General features: G+C 38.4%; 1 protein-coding gene across 1 annotated transcript in view; it reads right to left on the bottom strand.

The window, feature by feature from the left end:
• Positions 1 to 10,407: 10,407 nt before the first annotated feature.
• ADGB (androglobin) overlaps positions 10,408 to 25,262 on the bottom strand; it is a 168,107-nt gene continuing 153,252 nt past the window's right edge. Inside the window, exons 33-36 of the mRNA XM_047102658.1 lie at positions 23,691 to 23,900; positions 17,594 to 17,702; positions 16,680 to 16,866; positions 10,408 to 10,654 (exon numbers count right to left, since the gene is read on the bottom strand). Coding sequence (XP_046958614.1) covers positions 10,469 to 10,654; positions 16,680 to 16,866; positions 17,594 to 17,702; positions 23,691 to 23,900 — 692 coding nt within the window. The 3' untranslated portion in view covers positions 10,408 to 10,468. The remainder of the gene's footprint in view (positions 10,655 to 16,679; positions 16,867 to 17,593; positions 17,703 to 23,690; positions 23,901 to 25,262) is intronic.

Consider the following 25,262-nt stretch of genomic DNA (forward strand, 5'->3'; position numbering starts at 1 on the left):
TGAAAGCTAGAATAATATACAGATTTTAAATCGCTCAGGTTGTGTTTCAAATCCTTGGGGTTTGGAACATGGGTATGTGGCTTAAAAATCCAAGCAGTCGGTTGAGCGTCCGACTTCAGCTCAGGTCATGATCTCACAGTTCGTGAGTTCGAGCCCCGCGTCGGGCTCTGTGCTGACAGCTCAGAGCATGGAGCCTGCTTCAGATTCTGTGTCTCCCTCTCTCTCTGCCCCTTCCCTGCTCATGCTCTGTCTCTGTCTCAAAAATAAATAAACATTAATTTTTTTTTTTAATAAAAATCCAAGCAGCAATTAATGCTTCTTCCAAGTCTTTAAGGAAATGTCCCCATTTCAGATGGGTCTTTATCGGGGTCATCACGTGCCATAGCCTCTGCCCTAGGTACTGAGCTCCTGCTTGGGCATTGCACCACTCAGTGCTTGTGAAAGCAGCCGGCGCTACAATTATCAGCCTAGTGCTCATCAGTTCTGTTCCTACACAGGAACAAAGCAAGATAAATCTAGCTAGTCAGGATCATTCTCAGCAAACCCCAAATCCCAAGCTCCTCAAGCATGTAGTTAGCCTTCCGCGGTAAGTATAATGTCACATGGAGGATATTGACATTGGTACAATCTACCAATCTTATTCATGTTTCCATAGCTTCATTCATATTCCTTTGTGTGCACATGTATTTAGTTCTATAGAATTTTATCACCTACTTTCACGATGACGAGCACTTCCAACACCACAAGGGTACCTTGTCACACCTTTTTATAGTGAAAGCAGGCTCCCCTCTCCAAATCCTGGCCACCATGAACTTGTCCTCCATTTCTAAAATTTTGTCATTTCAACAATGTTATATAAATGGAATCATACACCACGTAACCTTTTGGGGTTGGCTTTTTTCACTGAATATAATTTCCTAGAGATTTATGAAAGCTGTTACATATATCCATTGTTCATTCCTTTGTATCGCTGAGAACTATTCCATGGTATATGTCTATCACTGTTTGTTTAAACATTCAACTGCTTAAGTGTATCGGCCTGATTCCAATTTGTGGCTATTGTGGATAAAGCCTCTATGAATATTCATGTAGAAGTTTTTAGGTGAACGAAGTTTTTATTTTCTGAGGTAAACATCTAAGAGTTCAGTTGCTGAGTCATACAGTAATTGCATGTTTAGTCTTTTTGAGGAACTACCAAATTTGCCAGAGTGACTGTGCTGTTTTATATTACTCCTGGCAATATATGAGTAACCCAGCTTCTTCTTATCCTCGTCAGAATTTGATATCGTCGATATTTTTTTAGCCATCTGATGGGCATACAATAATATTTCATTGTGGTCGTAATTTGTATTTCCCTGATTGTTAATGTGTTGTGCCGATTTGCTGTCTCTCTTTCCTCTCCTGTGATGTCTCTTCAATGTCATTTGCTCATTTTCTGTTACTTTTGCTTACTGTTGAATTTTGAGTTACTTATGTATTTTAGATACTGGTTCTTTGTCAGATACGTGGTTTGCAGATATTTTCTCTCATATTTTATCTTCATATGATGTACTGCAGTGCAAGTTTTTAATTTCGATCAAGCACAATTTATTGAATTTTCCTCTTTCGGGATTGTGATTTAGATGTCAAGTCGAAAACTCTTTGCCAAAAATCCCAAAGATTTTATCCTATATTTTTTCTAAAAGTGTTATAGTTTTATGTTTCCATGTTAAATTCGTGGTCCATTTTGAGTTAAGATTTATCGGAGACAACAGGTCTATGTTGAAGTTATTTTCTTTTGCTTTCTTTTGTTTTCTTTTTCTTTTTTTTCTTTTTCTTTGTTTGTTTGTTTGTTTGTTTATGGATGTCCATTCTCTCAGGAACCATTTGTTGCAATGTTACCTTTCCTCCATTGATGTGGTTTTGAATTTTTTGCATCTTGGTCAAAAATCAACTGGGTGCGTTTGTGTGGATCTCTGTGGGGCATCTCTGTTCTATTGATCTATGGTCTATCAGACTGACAATATCTCATTGTTTTGATCACAATAGCTGGAGTGTTTGCCTTATATTGGGTATAGTAATTTTCCTCTTCACTATTTCAGCTGCTGTAGGACTTGTGACCTGGAGAATATCGGGCACGTGGGGACAAAGAGGCTTCCTTGACCAGGTGTCAGCTATGGCAGGGTCCCTTCACTAAACAGCCGGGTGTTTAAGTGAAAGGGGGAAATCCCAGGCCTGATGAAGGATAATGCTTCCGCCAGCTGCTTGTTATGGGTCTCAGCTGATTATCCTTCCCAGTGGTGTCAGCTCACCTGTGGTTGGAGAGATTGCCATTCTAACAGGGAGAAAAATGAACCTACCCCTGACTGCTTTTGCTAATTTGGTGATCAGAAAACAATGGGTCTGGGTGGTCTTCCTCTGTAGGGTGGGGAGAAGAAAGATGCCCCGCTGCTGGGCTGTTCTCCAGTCCTGGAGTCCAAAATCAGCTCATCTCCTTACCACTTTCCAGAGTCTTCCTTCGGTTGTCTGGGGCAGCATTTTCAGAGTTTATCGTTGTGTGTAGTGGGGAGGAGCAAGGATAAGGTCAGGAGTCAGGGTCTATCACATAGATATTTTAAAAGACAATAGATAAGCAGCTACTTATTTCAATAAAGAAGATACTGGTATTTCAAGAGTGGCACTCGACTCTTCGTGCAGAACCGGACAGAAATTTCAGAGCCTGGAAGATGTGTGCCATATCCCCAATTAACTGATGTTCTTGTTCTTTATTAAAATGCTTAAACTTTTTTTCTTTTCTTTTCTTTTTTTTCCCCCCTTTGACAAAAATAGAGTCTGGGCTAAATTCCAATTTGAATAAGTACACTGATCTTCCAAATTCCCTTGGCAGTGTAAATCACACGCAGTTTTCCTCATGTTCTGTCTTTAGTGGAACAGGATGGCTGTGCGCACTGAGATAGATGCCGAGTTCTACTGAGAGCTGCCTGGAGATGAGACACCTTTCAATTAATTATCCCACCAGATTTACAATATTACCAGAGCCTACAAACTGTGTACTTGAATCAGCACTCTGTTTTTCTCCCTGATTGAAACCCGCTTATTTTCCTTGCCATTGTTTTCGAATCTGTTTGATACTTTTATGAAAATAAAGAGATCTGTTTGCTGAAAAAAAAATCATGTTGACATTTCCAAGTGCAACATTTGGCTGAGTGTACTAGCTCCTGCCAATGAATCTGCACGTACCTCGGTGCTTTACCCTCCCACATGGTAGTTCTATGGAGGAAAGAATCTCCACCTTTACTTCTCAAACACCTTCTCTTTGCTCTTATGTCCTTTTTAAAAACTGGTGGCCCAAAGCGCTGACACCATACAGTATTTTGTATTTAGATACCATTCTATTTTTTTCCCCAAAAGATAGAATCTTAAAAACATAGAATTCACAAGATGTCCAACTCAATCTTTTTAAGGACAAATTTAAATCAATTTACATTGTATTTTAGAACTTTCAGGGAAATATTTCATATCTTTTGCAGATACATTCTAATATTGAATAGCTTTATTTATAAGAGCATTTCTGCAAGTATTAGAGGCCTTGAGACACTCTTAAAAGAAAAAAATAATATGCAGTAGGAGAAAGTATTTTACTATTTTACTATCCCTTATGCTAATTAAAAATTGAAAATAACTTTCTAGAGCAGTAATTGTTAGAATTTTATGGATTGCAGACACTAATAATCTGATTAAAACTATATATTTCACCAAAAGAAGATATATATAATTGGAGGATACTCAGGGGTCACCAAAACCCACCCAAAGCCCCCAGATTAAGAACACTTGCTCTGAAAGGTAAGTAAAGTTTCTCTGAGAACTTCTAAAGTATCTCTTCCAAATTTTAGAATCCATCAAATGGGATGTAATTCAAGGAGGAGAATCTAAAATAAAATTTGAGTGGATCAATTATGATTCTTTGGTTATATTTAACAGAAGCAGATTCTGATTAACTTAAGAAGAAATCAAGTCACTGGAGATATGTCTGAGTAATTCATAGATTTGAAGAAAAACCCAGACCAGAAATGACATCAAGTCTTTGGCAGATACTAAGGTAATGGGCAGTCTCTTTGAGAGGTTCATAATGACTCAGCTTCAACTCTTTTGTTTCTACTACCAAAAGGGATTCAGGGTAGGCAGAAAAAAGTAAGAAATACCCATTATAGAATCCATGGACTTCTGAGAAGGTAAGAATGGAAACTACTGCTATCCTTTATCTTCACTGACATTTAATATTTTCATTATGGCCACAATTATACTCTTACTTCTTATTAATTTATGTCTGCATATATATCTAGATGAATTTTGAGGAACCAGGATATAAAACCTGGTCAGCCTCCAAGAAGGATATACTTTCAAACAACCTCTTCAAGTGTGGCCAAAGAGTGTAACAGACAAGAAGACATTCTGAGAAGATGGAACCAGGGGCCATGGACATCAACTGAACAGAGAAGTCTTGTCAGAGTACAAAATCAGACCTAATCATGGACTTCAAGGACCAAGAAGCAGGGACCTTCATGATGTCTACACTGAGTCACTGTGGAGGGTGTGTGTCTTCCATTCTCGTTTCTGAACGAGAGAGCTGAGTGATCCATAAATTGCATGTTAGGCTTGTGTTAGAGTAATGGACCAAAAACAAAAGAGAAGAATTCTCCTTTGGCCAAAGACATCAGTAAAAGGAAGGTACTGGCAACAATTTGGAATATTCTCATTTTAATTGCATGAACATAATGAGCTCCCTGGCTGCTTTAGTGGTATATGAATTAAGATCCCCTCTGGAAAACAAAACTGTCTTGACAAAACTATGATACGTGTCTTCTGTGAACATGGCAGAATACTATTGGTGACAACCTGCCATCTGGTATTATCACAGTCTCTTAAAGGGTGTGAATCTTTTTTCAGGTTCTATAAACTATATTTTTCAATATTTTCACTTGATGGCTGATCTGATACATTTTTGGAAATGATCATAAGCATTGCTGTAGACCCATTTAACATCAGCCTAATAGCCCACATGATGTGAAATAGAGCAGTTTATTCGATTGTAATCTACTGAAACCCTACTCTGTGAGGTTTTATGCTATAATTTGTGGGTGATTAAAATGCATAATATATGACAATTACAATTTAGTCCTTGCACTCAAGGAGAGTATAACCTATTATATAACAGAGAGATGAAATCTTTATTCAGAGTATTAGAAATGTTCTTAATGTGACAAGCTAATTAAACAGTAGTAGCACAATATAAGAAATAAAGCTTATCATCCAAATTTGAAGCATCCAGATTTCTGAAGGCCGAGAGTTACTGAAATCTGCAAATGATATGTGAGCATCTCATGAGGAATTTTTACTTCCCTTCAGGACATTTTTCTGTCATATCTGTAAACCACAAATGAATTTTTGGATTTTCCCCTGCTTTCTTCCTCTTTGTCTTTATGGAGCTGGAGATTATTTAAGTGTTGATAAATGGAGAGTAAATATAAGCACTCTGTATGAATCATTAAATTGGAAAGCAGCTTTTCAATCCAAGTTGACTATTTTTTGTTTTTCAAGTAGGCTTCACGCCCAGAGCAGAGCTTGAACTCATGGCCCTGAGATCAAGACCTGAAATGAGATCAAGAGTCAGATGTTTGGGACGCCTGGATGGCTCAGTTGGGTGAGAGTCTGACTCTTAATCTTGGCTCAGTCCATAACCTCAAGGTCATGAGATTGAGCCCCCTCCCAGTGTGGAGCCTGCTTAAGATTCTCCCTCTCCTTCTGCCCCTTGCTTATGTGCTCTCTCTCGGTCTCTCTCTCTCTCTCCAAATAAATAAATAAATAAATAAATAAAGAGTTGGATGCTTAAGTGTCTGAGCCCCCAGACACCCCCAAGTTGACTATTTTAAATACTGTTTCCATGCAGTCTTTTTTTTTTCTTTTAATATGAAATTTATTGTCAAATTGGTTTCCATACAACACCCAATGCTCATCCCAACAGGTGCCCTCCTCAATGCCCATCACCCACTTTCCCCTCCCTCCAGCCCATCATCAACCCTCAGTTTATTCTCAGTTTTTAAGAGTCTCTTATGGTTTGGCTTATTTTAATAGTTAATGGCTTCAGACGATTTGCTATGGCAATGATGGTCTTAGACAAAACTATGTTTGCCAAAAGTTGTTTTCCACACATTATGTTGTAAAATATGCAGACTTTGGGCACATGCTACTCCAGAAGTAACAGAGTTAAAAATTGGCTAAGTTCATGAAAAAATACATGGAAATTTCAAAGTTCCTACAGAAAAAAATACATATAAACAATTTTATATATAATTAATTGTATAACAATATAATCATTAATTCATCATTAATCAAATAGTTCTTGGTTAGGTTGTATCTAATATGATTTTGGCCATTTGCACAAGTTTAAACTAATATTCTTAGTGAAAATAGCATGTAAAATTTCTTTTCAAACCTGTAAAATATTATAGAGATATTAACCAACTGAGCCCAGTTTCAACAATGAGCTATATTGATTTATATTATTATTATTATTATTATTATTATTATTATTATTATTATCTGATGTCTTTCTATGTAAAATAGTAATTTGGAATCTTTTCTACAAAAGCAAACAACATTTTTTACAAATTTTCTTTATATCTTTATAAATATATCAACCACCCACAGTGGAATGAAAGAGATATTCATATGCTATCTGTATTGGTGATTCTGAAATCAATGGTTTGATAAACATAGAAAATAGTGTCATTGTATTATATGCCAGATGGGAAAAGGATTTTTTTAGAATTAATAAAACATATTAAAAGTGCTTGATTTATTTGGATAAACTTAGATTTGTTTAAAGCTATGGATTGAAATTATTATACATGGTAATTTGTTATATGGGTTCACTTAAAAAATAAATCATACTGTCTGTTGATGCTGCCCTCTGTGCCTGTACCAAAAACAAGGATGTTTAGCCTAAAGTTCTGAGCACATGCAAAGTCTTCAATATGTAATGAAACTATTCCGTGAAAACACACCTGTGGTTGGAAACTATTTTATCTAAATCAAGATGAATAGACTGTTTCATAGTTGATTAGACAAAAAATGTTGCACCAGCTTAAAACAAGTTTCTTTCATAATGTTAATTTCAGAAATGTCCTGTGAAGGCCATTGAAAACTTTCATTAGTCTGTTATAAATGCTCCCACCTGGAATATGGCCCAGGGCACACAGTTTCTTCTCGGAGGCAATTCCCTTATACATGGCTCTTCTTGTCGCTTCCCCCACTACTTTCCATTTTCCAAGAGGCAGTGGATGGCTAGGGTTTCTTTTGAACAAAACTGAGACACAAGGTAAACATCAATTAACGAGTGTCAGAATATCATGCAACATTTTTTTTTTAATGGGTAAGAATAGTCTATATGTAACAGAGGGCTCAGAGACCAGAAGTCAGTGTTTTTTGTTTTTGAAAACTTGATTTCTAAAAGCTAGTTAAAAGTTTATGGAAGTTGTCAGCAATTTTCTGATCCATTTAAATGAAGACCGTCCTTTGTTACATTTCAGAAAACACTGTGATTTTGCAAAAGGGAAAGCCACAATCCTATTCTTCGGTGGAGGTGTTGGAGACCCTGAGGTGTTAAACTGCTCTTGTAACGATGTTTCATAATCACTAGAGTTGCACCCTGGGGATTATTACTATTGACTCAGAGGCAGGCCTGTGACTGCAGAAGAGAAAATTGTTTTCTCTGCTCTTACAGGAGCCCCTGAGGTAGGGGGAGGAGGGTTGACCTTAAAGTACTTGAGGGCATAGAAAGAGGTAGATGGCAGGAGAATATGGAGAAAGAAACTGAATGAGAGGCCATCCATGTGTCAAAGACAATGATCTAAGGATTGTAGGAACTATGAGATGTTTTGTATCTATACCCTGGTTAACTCGATCAACACAATGGAGGGTACTTATCTAGCTATGTATTCTAATGGAGTTACTTATTAACTAAGATCCACAGACATTACTATCTTCAGCTTCTCATTAATATTTACTGATCTTCTATATGGAGATGATCTCAGTGGGGAGAATATTTAGGAAATATGTGGGGGCATTTTGGGTTGTCCCAATAATGGTAGAGAATTACTGCTATTTACTGATTGAAGGCTAAGGATGTTAGCTATCCCTCAACATTTGAAAGAGTCACATACAACAGAGAATTCTCTTACCTCTATATGATTTGAATGGCCCATCATTCACATAGTCTAAAGGTAAGATAATGACCCGAGAACCTGATTCTGTAAGATACATAAAGCAAAGGTACTTTTTGCACAGATTTAAAGTTCACTGAATATTTCACGGATGCAGCAGTTGCATACACTAAGGGCATGGTTATCTTTGAAAATTTACCAAGCTTGTTCACCATTTTGGAAAATGTATCACCAATGGCAACCCCATTCCAAAAATTTGAGTGACAATTACAAACCGCCTGTAAGTCAGTCTGTGTGCATTTGTATCTACTGCGTTGTCAGTGATTCCAAGCATAGGAATGAACATTGCACCTCGTGTCCTGTGTCCCATGTGCTTCCAGTGTAGTCACTCCGAACTTGTATACAGTAATATGTATAATGTCTTATTACAAAATAATTTCCTTCGTTTTTCCTTCCTTTTAAAGGACAGGCGTTATATTTCTTTTCTATTTATTAGGAAATAATTTGTTAAATCTACCATCATGCTACCTCGTTTCTGTTTTTACCACTTTTTCTTGTATGGAAAAGATCTGGAAACAAAGTAAATATCCTTCAAAGAAGAATTAGCTGAGTCGATTATGATATATTTGTGCCAGGGAATATTTCACAACAATCAAAAAGAATGAATTACTGGGCCACCTGGGTCGCTCAGTCAGTTGAGTGTCCAACTTTGGCTCAGGTCATGATCTCACGGTTCGTGGGTTTGAGCCCTGCATTGGGTTCACTGATGTCAGCGCAGAGAGTCCTCTATCTCCCACTCTCTGTCCCTCCCTCACTCATGCTCTCTCTCAAAAATAAGCAAATAAACGTTAAAAAAAGGTTTTAAAACAGAATGAATTACTTTTGTCTCAAAGAGGTTTTGTATTGCTTGGGGAGAAAAATCAAGATATGGTGAAGCATGTAAAATAAAATGCCATTTTGTAAAAATAGGCCATGATATAATATAAAATATTGATGTGTGATTATATGAGATGAATGACAAACATGGAAACATTTATACCAGGTTGTTATCATGTATTATTTCGCGGGGCTGGCAGAGCATAGGGTCATGAAGGAGAGTTTAGGCAAAGAATAATAGGGAGAAAATGCATGTGCTTGCACATTTAAGTAAAACTGCATTGGGGCGCCTGGGTGGCTCAGTCGGTTAAGCATCTGACTTCAGCTCAGGTCGCGATCTCGCGGTCCTCGAGTTCGAGCCCCCCGTGGGGCTCTGGGCTGATAGCTCGGAGCCTGGAGCCTGCTTCCGATTCTGTGTCTCCCTCTCTCTCTGCCCCTTCCCCGTTCATGCTGTGTCTCTCTCTGTCTCAAAAAGAAATAAACGTTTAAAAAAAAATTTAAAACTGCATATATATGTATAGACAGAGAGCTGAACATTTTAATACTAAAGATTTAAATAAATGAAAAAAGGAAGAACACCTATCAAAGCGGAAAAGCTATGACTGATTAAAAAATACTGTTGGGAGTTTTCATCTGAGAAAGTCATGAATTCAAAGTGTGCTTTTGGGAGCAGTTCATTTCCTATCACATGCCTCGGTGAATGCACTCACTGCAGTTTTCTATAACTGGTGTACAAGAACATGTTCTGGGTCTTACAAAAAACACGAGGCTGGGACACGTGACAAGGGATGTGTCTGCGATCACACTCCCTGAGACTGGGTGACCTGGGCTGTGAGGATTCAGAGTTCGCGCTTAGCTGCTGTGAGCTTAACCCACAACAGATTTTGCCCAATGAAGGACGTTTATGGAAGTTCAGTTTAAAAAAAAAAAAAAAAAAGCACAAGACTGAAGCATATTTTAAAAATATTTTAAAGTCTTTCAAGTTAGAAACAAAATTTCCTGTAAGAACCGTAGCTATTTTCCTCATCGTTGAATTTTTTCAAATGCAATCCTGTTAGCCCATTTCTGATCTTGTTTTACTACTCGCTGAAAATACAGCAATTCAGAGGGAGACACGTACATTTTATTGCATTCTAAATATGTTGAGGCGATTTTTATTGAAATTAGAGAAACCTAAACTCTAATGATTACTCAAATAATAGGTTTCTGGGAAAACAACAACAACAACAAATGAACCATAAAATGCAGAAACTAGTTCTGAGAAGGAAAACTTCTATTTTCTATTGGCCTAATACCTTATCAACAGGAAAGGTTATAGATCACTAAAAAAAAAATAAACAAATAAAGGGATTTTCCTCTTCAGAAGAAGGTGAGTTTTGGGCTCCTTCTGGTTACTTCTTCTTTCCTTTCTTCTTTTCCCGTGTGTCAGGAACCGGCGTCTTCTTTTCTGTCTCCGCCCGACTTGCTGCTTCCTCCGCAGCCAGAGCTTCCAATCTTAGGCGCTCAGCTTCCAGCAACTTCTTTCTATACTCTTCCCGGACACTGAAGATCTTCTGCCGGGCTTCATCTAAGGAGTCCTATTCCAAAACAAAACCTCAAGCAATTAAGGTTTACTGATAAAGAGAGAAAAAATTTTTTGAAAGCAATCCTTTTTCCCTCCCTAATGCCCATAGATTCACGTGGCAAATTATTGAGGCCAGATGAAAATTAGGTTATGGTCTCAAATGTCTACCAATACATGAAACACGAGAAGGCAACAAAGGGGTACAAGAGATTTTAACAGAACGGGGAATAAAAGCATCAGTAGGAGAAAAAAGAGAGAAAGGTGAAGAGATAGGTATGCGTTCAAATATAATCTATAAAACATGCAGCTCATTGTGTCCCTCACAGGGATTGTGCTAAGTTACTAGTTTCCCACATTGTTCTAGCCCCAATGAAATGTGTCTGAGCTATATTTGAAGAACTTTCAAATAATATCACCTAGTTCACTGGTTACCTTTGTTATTGTCAGTTTGGCTTTCATTCAAGGACACCAAACTGAATCTGAAATCACATCTGGGTCCCATTCTTACTCACCTCTACTCTCACCACCGGGATCAATTGATTCACTTGGTTTTCTGGACAATACATCCCACTGAAGTTTCTTCTACTTCACTAGCTGCTCTGTATCAGTTGCCTTTGCTGATTTCTCCTTTTCCCCTTCATCTCTCTCTCTCTCTCTTTTTATTCCTTCATCTCTAAATGAGGGGATGGCCACATCTTAGATCGTAGGCCTCTTTCCTTGCTGATTTTATGTAGCCCCATTGCTTTAAATTCATTTCTCTACTGATGGGTCCCCCAAATTTTTTAATCTCCAGCCCAAACCTCTCTTCCAAATTCCAGAACTATATATGTAATTTCTATTCAACATCTCCATGTGACTGTAATAGATATCTAAGAATTCTGTTTTTTTTTTTTTAAGTTTATTTATTTTGAGAGAGAACATGAGCAGGAGAGGGGCAGGGAGAGAGAGAGAGAGAGAGAGAGAGAGAGAGAGAATCCCAAGCAGGCCCTGCACTGTCAACATGGAGCTCAATGTGATGCTTGAACTCATGAATCATGAGATAATGACCTGAGTCGAAACCGAGAGTCAGATGCTTAACCAACCGAGCCACCCAGATGCCCCAAGAATGCTTTTTTTTTTTTTTTGGTCCAATACATATATCAAAAAATGTCCCAAACTGAAATCTTTCTTTCCTCTCAAACCATCAGATTTGATGGCCTCTCAACCCTATCAGTTGTTTAAGTGAAAACCTCAGAGTATTTCCTGACTCTTCACTTTCTCTTATAATATACCAAGAATCCATCAGAAAATCCTGAGTCTACTTTCAAAATATATACAATATTCAATTGCTTTTCACTACCTCCACTCTGCAACTTGGTGTGAACCACCGTTATGTGTCCAATGCATCCGCCTCCTCACAGATTTATCTGCTGTTACATGTGCCCCATTCCATACTTACTTGTTTTCCACACAATATTCAGAGTACTCCTTTTAAAACAGAAGTCCAGGGGCGCCTGGGTGGCTCAGTTGTTTAAGTGTCCAACTGCGGCTCAGGTCATCATCTCACGGTTCGTCAGTTCGCCTCTCGTGCCGGGGTTTGTGCTGACAGAACCTATTTCAAGTTCTGTGTCTCCCTCTCTCTCTGCCCCTCCCCCACTCATGTGCGTGTGCATGAGCGCACATGTCCCTGTCTTTGTCTCTCTCTCAAAAAGAAATAAACATTAAAAAATTAAAAATAAAATGGAAGTCAGATCATGTTACCCCTCTGCTCTTTAGAACCCTGTCGTGGTTCCGTACATCCCTCTGAATAAACGCTAATGTCCTTACAGTCTTTTGCAAGCCCTATGTGATTACCTTGTCTGTCCACTTCCCCCAGTTCCTCTCTGACCTCCCCTCCCACTCATCTACCCCTGGCTCACTCTGCTCCGGGGGCACAGACCTCCTTGCTGTCCTGCCTCTAACACACCAAGATCAAGTGTTCACTCCCCCGGGGCCTTTACTCCAGCATCTCTTCTGAATCACTGTGTTCTCGTAGTGTTCCACTTTTCTTTTTTTTCAACACTTTCCCTTTCTATCATACCATACCTTGTATTTATATATTGTGTTTGTATTTTAGCGTCTTTTGCTCCACTAGTATGTGAGCTCCACAATGGCCAGGGTTTATCTTTTTTGTTCATGCTTAGGACAGTCCCTGATACAAAAATGCCCAGAAAAATTTCTTGAATGAATAAATTGTGGAAATGGGAACTGTCAGAAAATGATAAACGGGTAAGGATAGTTTCTATAGTTTAACTGTCCTTAAATATAGTTTATATTTTTTTTTAAAAAGGGTAATTTTCTTTTTTAAAAAAAATTTTTATGTTTATTTTTAAGAGAGAGAGATAGAGTGCAAGTAGGGGAGGGGCAGAGAGAGAGAGAGGGAGGGAGGGAGGCACAGATCTGAAGCAGCCTCCAGGCTCTGAGCTGTCAGCACAGAGCCCGAGATGGGGCTCGAACTCTGAAACGGTGCGATCCTGACCTGAGCCGAAGTTGGACGCTTAACTGACTGAGCCACCCCTGCCCTCCCCACCCCCCCACCCCTGCCAAAAAATGGGTAATTTTCAAAGCTATAGGCAAGAACTGAGTTAATGACCTATTAATGACTGACTTAATGGCAACATTCTAGAAATGGCTTCCCTGAAAATGTTCACAAATAAAGCAGTGATAACTAAGGGCCAATGTAGGTTTATGAAGAGGCTTTGGCTTTCTCATTTCACTTGCGTTTCTGATAGTATGGGTACAATTATGGTTCAACCTGTTGACGGTTTCCTGTTTCAAGAATGATATAATTAAAAACAGAAGGATGAACGAACTGATGCTAACCAGAAGAGAATCTTCTAGAGTGACTGTTTTGTCTTCATTGCTGAATTCTTCAAGAAATTTTGCCTGGTTTTGCAACTTGCAGAAGTTGAGTGGAGACTGCAGAAGAGCTAAATGTCAGAACCAGGCTCTTCTCCACACTTTGGGTGGAAGCAAAGCACTGTATCTACCACAATAAAATCGGCTTTACTAAACCTACTGCATGAGATGATAGTGGTGCCATATTAAGAAGAGAGAAAAAATCATCTAAAGGGTTTAGTGTAAAGTAAGTTTAATATATATCTGTAACCTCTTGAGGATAGGCATGCTTTTCTCCCTTCTGATGAAAAATGTCGTGCTAACGGTGTTTCTATTAAGATAGCTTCAATCAAAACTAGGATTTTTGTACCTCACACTTAAAGAATGAGATCTGAATTAAAAACCATCCCAGGTGATACGTCTTCCCTTATGGCCTTCCCATCTACTGCATTTTCTTGTCTTTTAAACACAGAAAGAAACTAGCTGATTGGCAATAATGAATTTCCCTTTTGTCTTATAATATTTTAATTTAAACTATTTTCTATACGATATGAGCTGAATTTACATAATTTTAACATCCATTTATGGATTCACTGATTCATTTTTGAAACAAATTTCTGTGAAATAGACACCTCTTCCAGGTTTGGGGTATACAACAGTGAATCAAACAAAGTTCCTGTTCACATATGATCTATATTCTACACAAGATATATTTAAAATGTGTGCATGTTATACACATATACATGTTATATACGAATATTATATATTTATATATGATAAAGAAATACTTCTAATATTTATAAATAACATGTATCAAATACATACCTTCCCATGCTAAACCATGGTAAATCCTGTAAAGAAAATAATAAGGCCAGATACAGGTATGCAAATCTTGAAGGGTGCTAATTGAAAAATAATAGCTTAGAGAAGATCTCTCTAATAAAATGGCAATAGATGAAAGATCGCAGGAAGTGAGGCTGTAAACCATTTGGCTGTCTAGGGGAAGAATACTCCAGGAAGAGGTGGGAGCAAGCCAAAGGCTCAGAGGTGGGAACATGTCTGGCTATTAGTGGAAAGGTGAGGTCAGTTTGGAAAAAAAACAAAAGAAGGAAAGCATATAGAATCAGACAGAAAAAGATCAGAGAGGAAAGTGGACACTAGATTATAGAGAGCACTAGACACCATAGTTAAGCCTTTATTTCTTAGTGGAAAATGAAGCCACTACAGGAGTGAGATAGTCCCACTCTCCATTTTAAAGATGTACTATGATCCGCACCAGCGCAGTTCATAAAGGGTCTGCAGTTGTTCTCCAGGCCTAGGGTAGCACTGCACTGTGTATTAGCATGCTAGGGCTTTCGTAACAAAGTGCCACAGACTGGGTGACTTAAGGAACAGTAATTTAATGTCTCAGGGTTACTGATGCTAGAAATTTGAAATCACGGTGTCAGCAACATTAATTCTTTCACTGAAGTTGTATGTGACCATGTGACTAGCTTTGGCCAATGCAATGTGACAATGAAATGTAACTGTGAGAAGGACGCTCTGCTCAACTTCACTGGACCTGTAGCTACAAGGAGAAATACTCTTTTACTGTTTTCATCCAGCGGTTGCTAAACAAAGGCCTATGGAAAAATCTGGCTCATTGCCTAGTTTTCCAAATAGAATTTATTGAAACACACATAGGCGTTATCTTTGACTGAATTTGTGGTAACAACGGCAGAGTTAAGTAGATACAACATATGGTCTGCAAAGGCAAAAATATTTACTATCTGGCCCTTTATAGAAAACAAGTTTGCCAACCCGTCTTAAACCACTGAGACACTGTGGCTGTCTGTTACCACAGGATAAAATAGTTTATCCTCATGGTTAGAGTCATTTTGGCTTCTAACAGAGATTCCATTGTAGAAGGACATGATGGAAGCAGTGAGATCAGTCAGGAGACTATGGCAATAGAATAGAAAACACTGAATAGGACACTCTGAATAGAAAACACAGACCATTTGGACTATGGTGGTCAGGGTAGAGAGAATGAAAGGTGATTGAATTAGAGATATGTTTTCAAGATAATGTTGGCAAATGTTGATTACGGGTTAGATGAGGGAGGTAAGAGAAGTCAAGGATGTCTCCAAAGTTTGTACTCTGAGCAATGGAAAGACTACAATTGCCCTTCCTGGGTGGGGAATATTGATGGAGGAAATGTTCGGGCTGACATGAAAGAGAGGGCAAGAATGACAAGAATGATAGAATAATGGATTTGAAGAGGTTTGGTTTAAGATGCCTATTGGACAAACAAGAGAAGGTGTCAAAGAAGCGTATTCCTCAGATCAGCTAGTGCTGGAAACAACATAGAGAACCTAATGTCACTATGGCTGAAACGTTTAGAAAGTCTTGTAGCCATCAGTATCTTTGGGAGTGTGTGTGTGTGTGTGTGTGTGTGTGTGTGTGTGTGTGTGTGTGTTGTAGGAAAGAGGGAGGAAAAAAAAGTCTTTATCCACTATAGTGGAAGTCAGCGATATATATTTATCGAATTTTCCCATTACTTGTATGATACTTCCATTTTTAATTAAACTTGGTCTTCTTCACTACGCTAATCCACCCCCCCCCTTTTTCATTTTGGACCTTGTCTAAATAAAGCAACTTTAGTCTTCTGCTAGGGTGGAGGGACAGTCACCTGGCTACAAAACATTGAGTTGGTGATCTGAAAATGAACTACTTCTTAAATAGCTTCAAGCCAAGCAAAACCAAAAGTCTTGTCTTCCTCCCACCTCACCTCCATTTCTTCATGTGGCTGATGCCACCAATTGCTCAGCCTTTTAGGGATTCTATGGAGCGAATTGGATTCATTGTTTAAGAGCTTTTCTACTGCCACCTTACAATTTGGGTGCCTCAAGTCTATTAATACGTTCTTCATCCAGCTCTCTGTCAACTTCACAAGTATTTGGTCATTGTCTTCTTTCTCCTTCTTATTTTGTGGATAGATTCCCAATACTGCATTTTGGAGGGGTTTAAGGAAGTAAGTGAAATTAAATGTGTTTCACCAATTCTCCACCTTTTCTGAGGAGCTGAGAACTAAATACTTTCAAAATGTCTTTCTACCCAGGTCCTACATGATTCTATGGTATCTTTTCAACATTATAAGAGAATGTATCAACTCTGACCCATGGGTGTATGTTGAGACTCACCCGCATTTCCCCATACATCTCCAGGATTTTATCCTTTATTTTAAGCTGTTCCTCTTGCTCAATGTCTCGAATGCTGAGTACTCTGGTCCTATACTGTCGGAACTGGTGAACCTCTTCTGCCTTTTGCATTGCCTGCTGCTGGTTCAGATCCTCTGTTTGTAGCACAGGATCAGCGTCTCTTGTTTTTCTACAAAGACATCACAGGAGATGCATAAATCATTTGGGAACACTGCGATGAACTTTAGAATTCAAATAATTTAAATTCGTCTTGACAGTGTGGTAGACTGAATCCAATAGAATATTAGCAATAGAAAGAATACACTGTTATTTTTTGATTGGCTATGCTCCATTTACTGGTTCACTAATATTTTAGGAAACAATTCTAGAGAAATACCAGTAAAATTCGATGCTCCATCTGATAAGGTGTTCGTGGGATTGGTGTTGGAAACTATGAGATTATTTTGGAGGTTTTCTTTTTGATTTATGCAGCTAAATAATGTTGAAATATTTTCAAACTTATAAGTATGCTTGAGTAACTATCTCTCTATTAATCCTATTGTCTTCTTCTTAATAAAATTGAACCTACTAAAAAATTAAAGTAAATTAAATTAAATTAAATTAAACCTACTTATATAATGCCAGCAGACCTAGTGGGAATTTTTTGTAGCTCAACTCCCCTTAATCAGCTTGCAAACTAAAATGTTAAAGAAAATACTTAAATGCTTTTATGATTGACTTAATAAAAGATTTGCTAAATGGAAGATGTAAAACCACATACATCTAGAAATTTGAATATACTGAAAATATGTTAAGCATTTAATTTCAAATTTTCACTAGTTTAGTAACTGGTTATCCCTGTATCAAAAATTCTGTGAACAGAGATGTTTGCATTAATCGTGTCTATTAAAACTTACCGTACATATTGTGTTATGTCTACACATTCTAGTGCTTTTCGAATAAGTTGTGGAGACATTTCCAAAATTGTTGGGGATCGCGAACGAGGCCCTGTTGAAAAAATAAGTCCTAGATTTTCAAAAAAGAATAGACACTAACAGACAGTTACATCTCATTTTAGTTAAAAATAATATCTTCTGTTTAAGAAAAACAACCACCATTTTGGGCACCTGGGTGGCTTAGTCAGGTAAGCATCCAACTTAGGCTCAGGTCAGGACCTCACGGTTCTGGAGTTCAAGCCCCGGGTCAGGCTCTGTGCTGACAGCTCAGAGACTGGAGCCTGCTTCAGATTCTGTATCTCCCTCTCTCTCTGCCCCTCGGCCACTTGCACTCTCTCTCTCTCTCTCTCTCTCTCTCTCTCAAAAATATATAAACATTAAAAAAAAAAACACTGATTGGACTTACCTAATTTAATATTATTTTAATGTGACTTTATTTCAGTGTGACTCAATATGATTTTATTAAAATTTAATGATATTTCGTATTTGTCCTCTAGCTGGTGTTACTGTACTTACAGCAAAATGAAGGAGATGGGCAAAGTGCATATACTCTATAAGCAAAGTAACAGAACGTTATCATGACTGTAGTTAAGTGAAGGTAGAGACAAAAAGGAAAAGTCCTACTGTACTTCATTATAAACAAATTAAGTGACCCAATATTGAAAACGCTTAGTCTAGGTGTGAAAGGTCTCATAAGCATTATGGGGGTGGAATGTAAAAATACTTAAGACATAGTACTCTAATTCAAGAAACTTGTAGATCCAGCGTAGTGGGTAACATACATCGAATGCAAATCAAGTTAGCAGGAGATCTCTACCCCAGGGACCCATAGGTACCCACTAGAATGTACTTAAACAAGAGACTTTAGAGTCTAAAATAGTAACCATTCAGCCTTCCCAGGACATTTAATCTCCTGTTTAAAAATTTCTGGAGTATAATTTACATGCCATCAAATTCCCCCATTTTAAAAGTGTAATTCAATACGTTTTAGTAAGTTTACGGAGTTACGCAACCAGCGCCAAAACCCAGTCTCAAAACATTTCCGCTCTCCACGCAGATCTCCTGGGCTTTTTACATCCCCTCTGCATTCTCACCTCAAGCCTTGGGCAGACATCCATGGACTCTGTCTCTACACATCTGCCTTTCCTGGATAATCAATGTAACTAGGAATGGTAAAATGACATCTAACTTCTTAAAGAAACTGTCGAATTGTAGTGTTTTGATTATTGTTAGCTTCAAAGAAATTCTGAAATCATGAAGTAAAAATCCTCCTCCTTGGTTCTTTATCAAAGTTATTTTGATCATTCTGGGTCTTTTGCATTTCCAAATAAGTTTTGAGATCAGGATGTTAAATTCTATAAAATGTCTACTAGAATTTTGATAGAGATTATACTGGATTTATAGATCAATTTGGGGAGAATTGCTATCTTACTATAGTGAGTCTTCTAGTCCAAAGCATGGACAGCCTCCCTCTTTAGATTTTTAAAAATTTCCATTAGTGATGTTTTGTAGTTTTCAGTAGACAAGTCTTGCACTTTTGTTAAATTTATTTCCATACATTTGTTACTGACATTACTGTGAATGAAATTGTCTTAATTTACTTTGATTGCTCATTGATAATATGTAGACATAAAAATAGTTTTTATATATTAATCTTGTATCTTGTATTTTTTTTATTTAGTTGTATGCTTTCAGAGTTTAAATTTTTTTTAAATTTTTTTAAGGTTTATTTATTTTTGAGAGAGAGAGAGAGACAGAGTGTGAGTGGGGGAGGAGCAGAGAGGGAGAGGGAGACACAGAATCTGAAGCAGGCTCCAGGCTCTGAGCTGTCAGCAGGGAGCCCAACACGGGGCTCAAACTTGGGACCAGTGAGATCATGACCTAGGCTGAAGTCAGATGCTTAACCGACTGAGCCACCCAGGTGCCCCTAAAATGTATTTTAATTAATTGTTTTCAGTTTATTATTGCTTTTTGGGAGAGGATATGTCAAATCCATGCAAGAGGTCTCATGCCTACAAATCCTGCTTTTTACATGTGGTTGCAATAGCCTTCAGAAATATTGTTAAAGTGCTTAATGTATAACAACTTGTTAAAAATTATCACTCATTCAGAAATGTAATCTAATGTAAACCTTTAAAAACATTTTTAAAATAATATCCAAATTAATTTTTCATTTTTTCAAAAACATAAAGACATGGTCCATGTGAGAAAACAGAATATTTCAACTCTACTCCATTATTAAAACTTAAATTCAATCAAGTTTTTTATTTTATAACATTAAATAAAACAATCCTGAGGAATTAACATTTTACCATATGTTTTTTAGAAACCAGTAGCCGGGGTGCCTGGGTGGCTCAGTCAGTTAAGTGTCTGACTTCAGCTCAGATCATGAGCTTGTGGTCCCTGAGTTCAAGTCCTGGATTGGTCTCTGTGCTACCAGCTCAGAGCCTAGAGCCTGCTTCCGATTCTGTGTCCCTGTCTCTCTGCCCCTTCCCCGCTCATGCTCTGTCTCTCTGTCTCTGCCTCTCTCTCAAAGAATGAATAAACATTTAAAAAAAAGAAAAGAAATCAGTGGCCAATAGTTTTTCTTTTTTCATTGTGATTGCTATGGTATCTAAAGTTCATTTGCTTTTCTTATGAACATACCTACTTATGCTGGGTATATTTTTGGCAGTTCAAACATGAGTGATTTCTATAAGACACCAACTCTGCTGACTTTGGAAAGAAAATACTTTCTGATTAATTAGATGTTTGTGTTTTCTTACATCCTGCCAAGTAACATACATTTAAGCAGAAGAGGGTGTGGGAAAGGGACAGAAAGGATTAACTTTCATGTTCTTCTACAAAACTCTGTTGTGTCAGAAAAGCGTATAAGAGTACTATGACAGTCTTGTACCTCTAGAATAGTACAGCCCAAAGTGTGTGTGTGTGTGTGTGTGTGTGTGTGTGTGTAGGTACCATCCTTTGCAAACTGAGTCTCTATGGGATAAGTTCTGAAAGTGAGAATATGTATTTAGAAATATCTTTATAGTAATTGGTCATCACTGGGTCATTTTATTACATTTTTCAAAAGTTTCAGCTTCCAGCAGACTAGGGGAGAAGACTGACTTCATCATAGGTAGTCTGAGAATCTCTGCTTAAGACCTAGTGATTGTGATGGCCTGGCAAAAGATGTGGGAATAAAGACAGAGATCACCTGCAACCTCTGGAAGAGGAATTTTCTAGAGGCTCCCAGAGATCAAAGGGAATTTGAAAGCAATGTTTATACTCTTGACCTTGATGATGGCTTTGGTATTGAGGAAGAATGCGTAGGGGTAAAATCCATAATGACATCATTTCCATGTCCTCTGGTACTATGAAAGAAATCATCTAAGTTACCTATTGTATGAAAATATAAAGTGGCAAGAATAAAGTAGTTTTCTGGGAATCACAAGTATCTCCAGGTGTGTAGAGGCCAGATCACCCAAAGCTCTCAGAGGATCTGTAATCTCTTATGGGTGATGCTTCCCCAGGAGTGAGGGCCAATATGACGGAGGCACCAACAGCAGAGGTGGCAACAACATACAGAGTTCCAGAGAACAGCTGGACAGCCAGACCCATGGCTCTCAAACAGGATTCCTTCTACTACCCCAGTACCTGGAGTACATGGTAGTGTTTCAGTGCTATAAGATGTGCGGGAGACACAAAAGCACCCCTCTTCTCAGAGGGAGAGGGGCTCAAGTTTACTTGGCAGTGTGATTAAATTTATATTTTATGTTATATATAATATATTTTCATATTATTATATTATACATATGTTATATTATTTATATTCAATAAGAATTATAATAAAACACATTTAAGAATGTTTTGGGGGAATTTTGCTTGAGGACAGGCTGCTTTGCCCTCAGTTGTCCACTCCTGCTCACATTTACCTTTCCTCCGTGTTTCCTGCCCCTTCCTTTCTGCCCAAAGTACACTCTTTCACGGGGATGTGAACTTTAGTACAAAGGTATGAAACTCTGCCGGCCAAAAGTATGAAGACCTGAGAAGCAGGAGAGCCAACACTGACACAGCCAGCCCTTCACAGCACTGGTCTGGGGCTCAGAGTGAAAGTGAAAGCAGGGCGCCTGGGTGGCTCAGTTGGTTCAGCCTCTGACTTTTGATTTCAGCTCAGGACATGATCTTGCAGTTAGTGGGTTCCCGCCCCGCATCGGGCTCTGTGTCAGCAGTGCAGAGCCTGCTTGGAATTCTCTCTCTGCCTCTTCCCTGCTCTTCCTTGTGCATTCTCTCTCTCTCTCTCTCTCTCTCTCTCTCTCAAAATAAATCAACTTTAAAAAATAAATGAAATCTCCACCACCCCTGTGGGACACAGTACCCGAGGCTGGTGTGAAGAATCATGATTACATGATTACATTCAATTTTTGCAACTTAAAAAGTTACCTTATTAGCACGTAAATAAACAGTTGACCTCAGAATTTAATTGTATTTTCATTCCACAGGTTTCTAATCGAGTGTGGGGAAAAATTTGCCTTCTGTTAGAGATCACAACGTGCGGAATTTCAAGAACTAGGGTTTGATTCACTACAAACTGTTTTGGCTTCCTGCCCTAGGGTGAGGCATTTATCAATCACATCAATTTTGAGACAGAGATACCAGTATATGGTTTGTTTAGCTCATGGAGGCTCTAGTGAGATAATATATGCAAAACCACTCTACAAATTAAATGTTCATATAGAATGAGAAGTATTATTCTAATAAGCTTTAGTGTTATGTCATGTATGTTATTATTTATTAAATGAGTGCTTGCTTTCAAAATATTGGCTCAAAAATCAAATCTTTTGTAACTATAGTAAAACACCCTTTGAACTTTGGAATTTTCTTCTTCCCTGTGGAAACCCTTCAAGGACGTGTTTTAACCTTAAACAGTTTTCAATTTTAAGCTTCTCAGAGTGGTTTAGCCATTTGGAGAAGAGAACCATTTTTGGTGTTTCTGAGGATGCATCCTTCCAAAATATCTTTCTCTCCTGCCTGGGTTCTGAATAAGTAGGGACATAAAGAGTAAGATTGTACTCCTGATACAGGTATGGTTGGAGGATGTAGCTTGATGTGAAAGGCCAACCAGCCAGGGTCACAGAACTTTAGAGCCAGCTGACCCTTGCAGCCCCCTCAGTCATAGGTAGTGCTTCCAACTCAGGGACGAGCAGGGGATTCAGGACCCCCTATGAGCAGCCCAATTCATTGTTTCAACCATATGGGACACTAAGTCCTTTACCAACAGAAAGTCCAGGAGTTGCTTAGGGGAAATCCTTCCACATGGAGGCCAGCATGGAAAGACCTTTCTCCTTAAAGCCTTCAATCGAGGATTTACATTCATTTTATTTTTTATTTTCTTTAAAGTTTATTTATTTATTTTGAGAGAGCAAGCACGCCAACAAGAAAGGGGCAGAGAGAGTGGGAGAGAGAATCCTAAGCAGGCTCCTCACTGACAGCACAGAGCCCAATGCAGGGCTGGAACTCAGGAAAACTGAGATCACGACCCAACCGAAATCAAGAGTCAGACGTTTGAATGGCTGAGCCACCCAGGTGCCCTGGATTTGCACTCATTTTAGTGAATAAATACGAATCTCCATTATACAGAAATGAACCAAATTAGTGTGGCTCGTACACCACTGAAACTTCCTCCCCTCCAGAATTTTAGAATCCAAATATTTAAAACTTGTTATAAAAGGTAAAAAGAAAATCTACCATGTAGCATATCACAGATTAACAAAAAGCGTCTGTGTTCAGGGACAATGGCATATGTGGTCACTGCAATTTTATTTTTAGTATTTGTAGACACAGAAAAATATACAAAAATACACCTGCTACTTTTGTTGGCCCACTTCTATCCCTAAGATAACTGGTTAGTAATGAGGTCCTTGAGCAGATTATCAGCTCTGACAAGCAAAATGAAGACCTATAAATCCAAAATACATATTTTTCCATTTATCACCCTAGACATCACATGTGTTTGTGCCTCTTCCAGAATTTTTATTTCCAAGTATGTCTTTGTCTCACAAATGAGAATAATGCTTACTGGTATTTTCCTTCCGCACAGTCTGTTCCTCCTTCCCTGCTGGAGACGTTCCTCCAATTTCGCTGCTCACCAGTTTGGACCAGTCCTTCAAGCCCCTGGTCATCTGCCACTTCTTCCACAGCATACTCCCCAACGGCGGGATATCTTTGCTCTCTGAACTCATGGAACCCTTTGCGTCTGGCTCTTTTATGGCACTTGAAGATGTTTCAACTACAACATGACATGTGCATTACTGAAGAAAAAAAAGCTTGCATTCTATGAAATCATATCCAAAAAGTAACCGGGCTAGTGGGAGCACAGATTTGGAGCAGACTTGAAATATTTGTCACCTCTAAGGAGCACTAGCAAACAGCAATCATTGGTCCCTCAGAAAACATTGTGGACGACCCAGGCAACCCGTGTGTCCGGAAGCTGCCTCAGGATATGAAAAGATTACATAAGAAGAGAGGCTTTTTGGAGGTGAGACATTACAAATGGAAATGGGATCTCTGAACCACTGGGGCCACTGCTACGCTGGGCCCTGGAGGAAATACAACCTGCCTTGTGTGAGAAATGTATGTGAACGGGATTCTCATCTCTGGAGAGGGGAGCCCTGTGTATAGGTACTTGTCTAAAGTTATCTTAAAATAGAGCAGAGACGAGCTATTGCTTGTGAAAGTTTTTCCTTCATGCCATAATTCTACTCTCACTTTTCTAGATCTTTATGCCTAGGAAAAACCATATAAAACCTATCCCAATTCCACAGCATACAGATATTTCCCTCCTATTTATGAATTGCAGATAATTTAATTGACATTATATTCCACTTTGAATAAAAGGTGATGATAGGTTAATGCTCAAAACCTGGGAGAAATGTTGAAAGAAGTACATTTAAAAATAATAAAATTGGTACACCCCTAGAGCAAAACTGATGAAGTAAAAAGAGATTAAAATAAAATTTATTCCAGGAAGTTTAACTTAGACGAAATAGACAAATCTCTTATAAAGCATAACTTACTAAGCCTGACACAAGAAGCAGTGGAACAGCTTAACAGTGAGGAGTTTAAAGTGTATACTGTCTGAGTCCAAATATAAGAAGTTCAAGAACAGACAAAAGCAATACATGGTAACAGAGGTCAGACAAGGAGTTACCTTGAGGGAGGAAATGGCTGAGGGAAGGGAAGGAGAAAGACTCTGGGGATGTATTTACGTGTTTTAGATCTTGATCTGAATGGTCGTTCCTGAGTGTATCTGCACGTAAAAATGCATCAAGCTATACAATAAATATTTATGCCTTAACTGCAGGTATGTTGTAGGACAAGTTCAGGCTCCTCGGAACCTTGTTCTCTACCAGGCCTTGTCCTTGGCTCGAATCCTAGTTTTAGCAAAGAATCCTGTTAGACTAATTTATCAAGAATCGCATTCCCCCCCCCAACCCCACCCCTGCTTTGATATCCAGTCCAGTTCCTCTCTTTTTCCACCCTCCTAACCATACCTAACCAAGTTTTTCTGAGTAACTTCCCACCCACTCCCTGCCTGTTTGCTATGAATCCCCATTTGTCCCTGTTGTATTCAAAGTTGGATTCAACCTCT

The sequence above is a fragment of the Lynx rufus genome, unplaced genomic scaffold (genome assembly GCF_022079265.1).
Source record: "Lynx rufus isolate CCGP_SWC_20201006 ecotype Redwood Valley unplaced genomic scaffold, mLynRuf1.p SCAF_6, whole genome shotgun sequence".
NCBI lineage: Eukaryota > Metazoa > Chordata > Mammalia > Carnivora > Felidae > Lynx > Lynx rufus.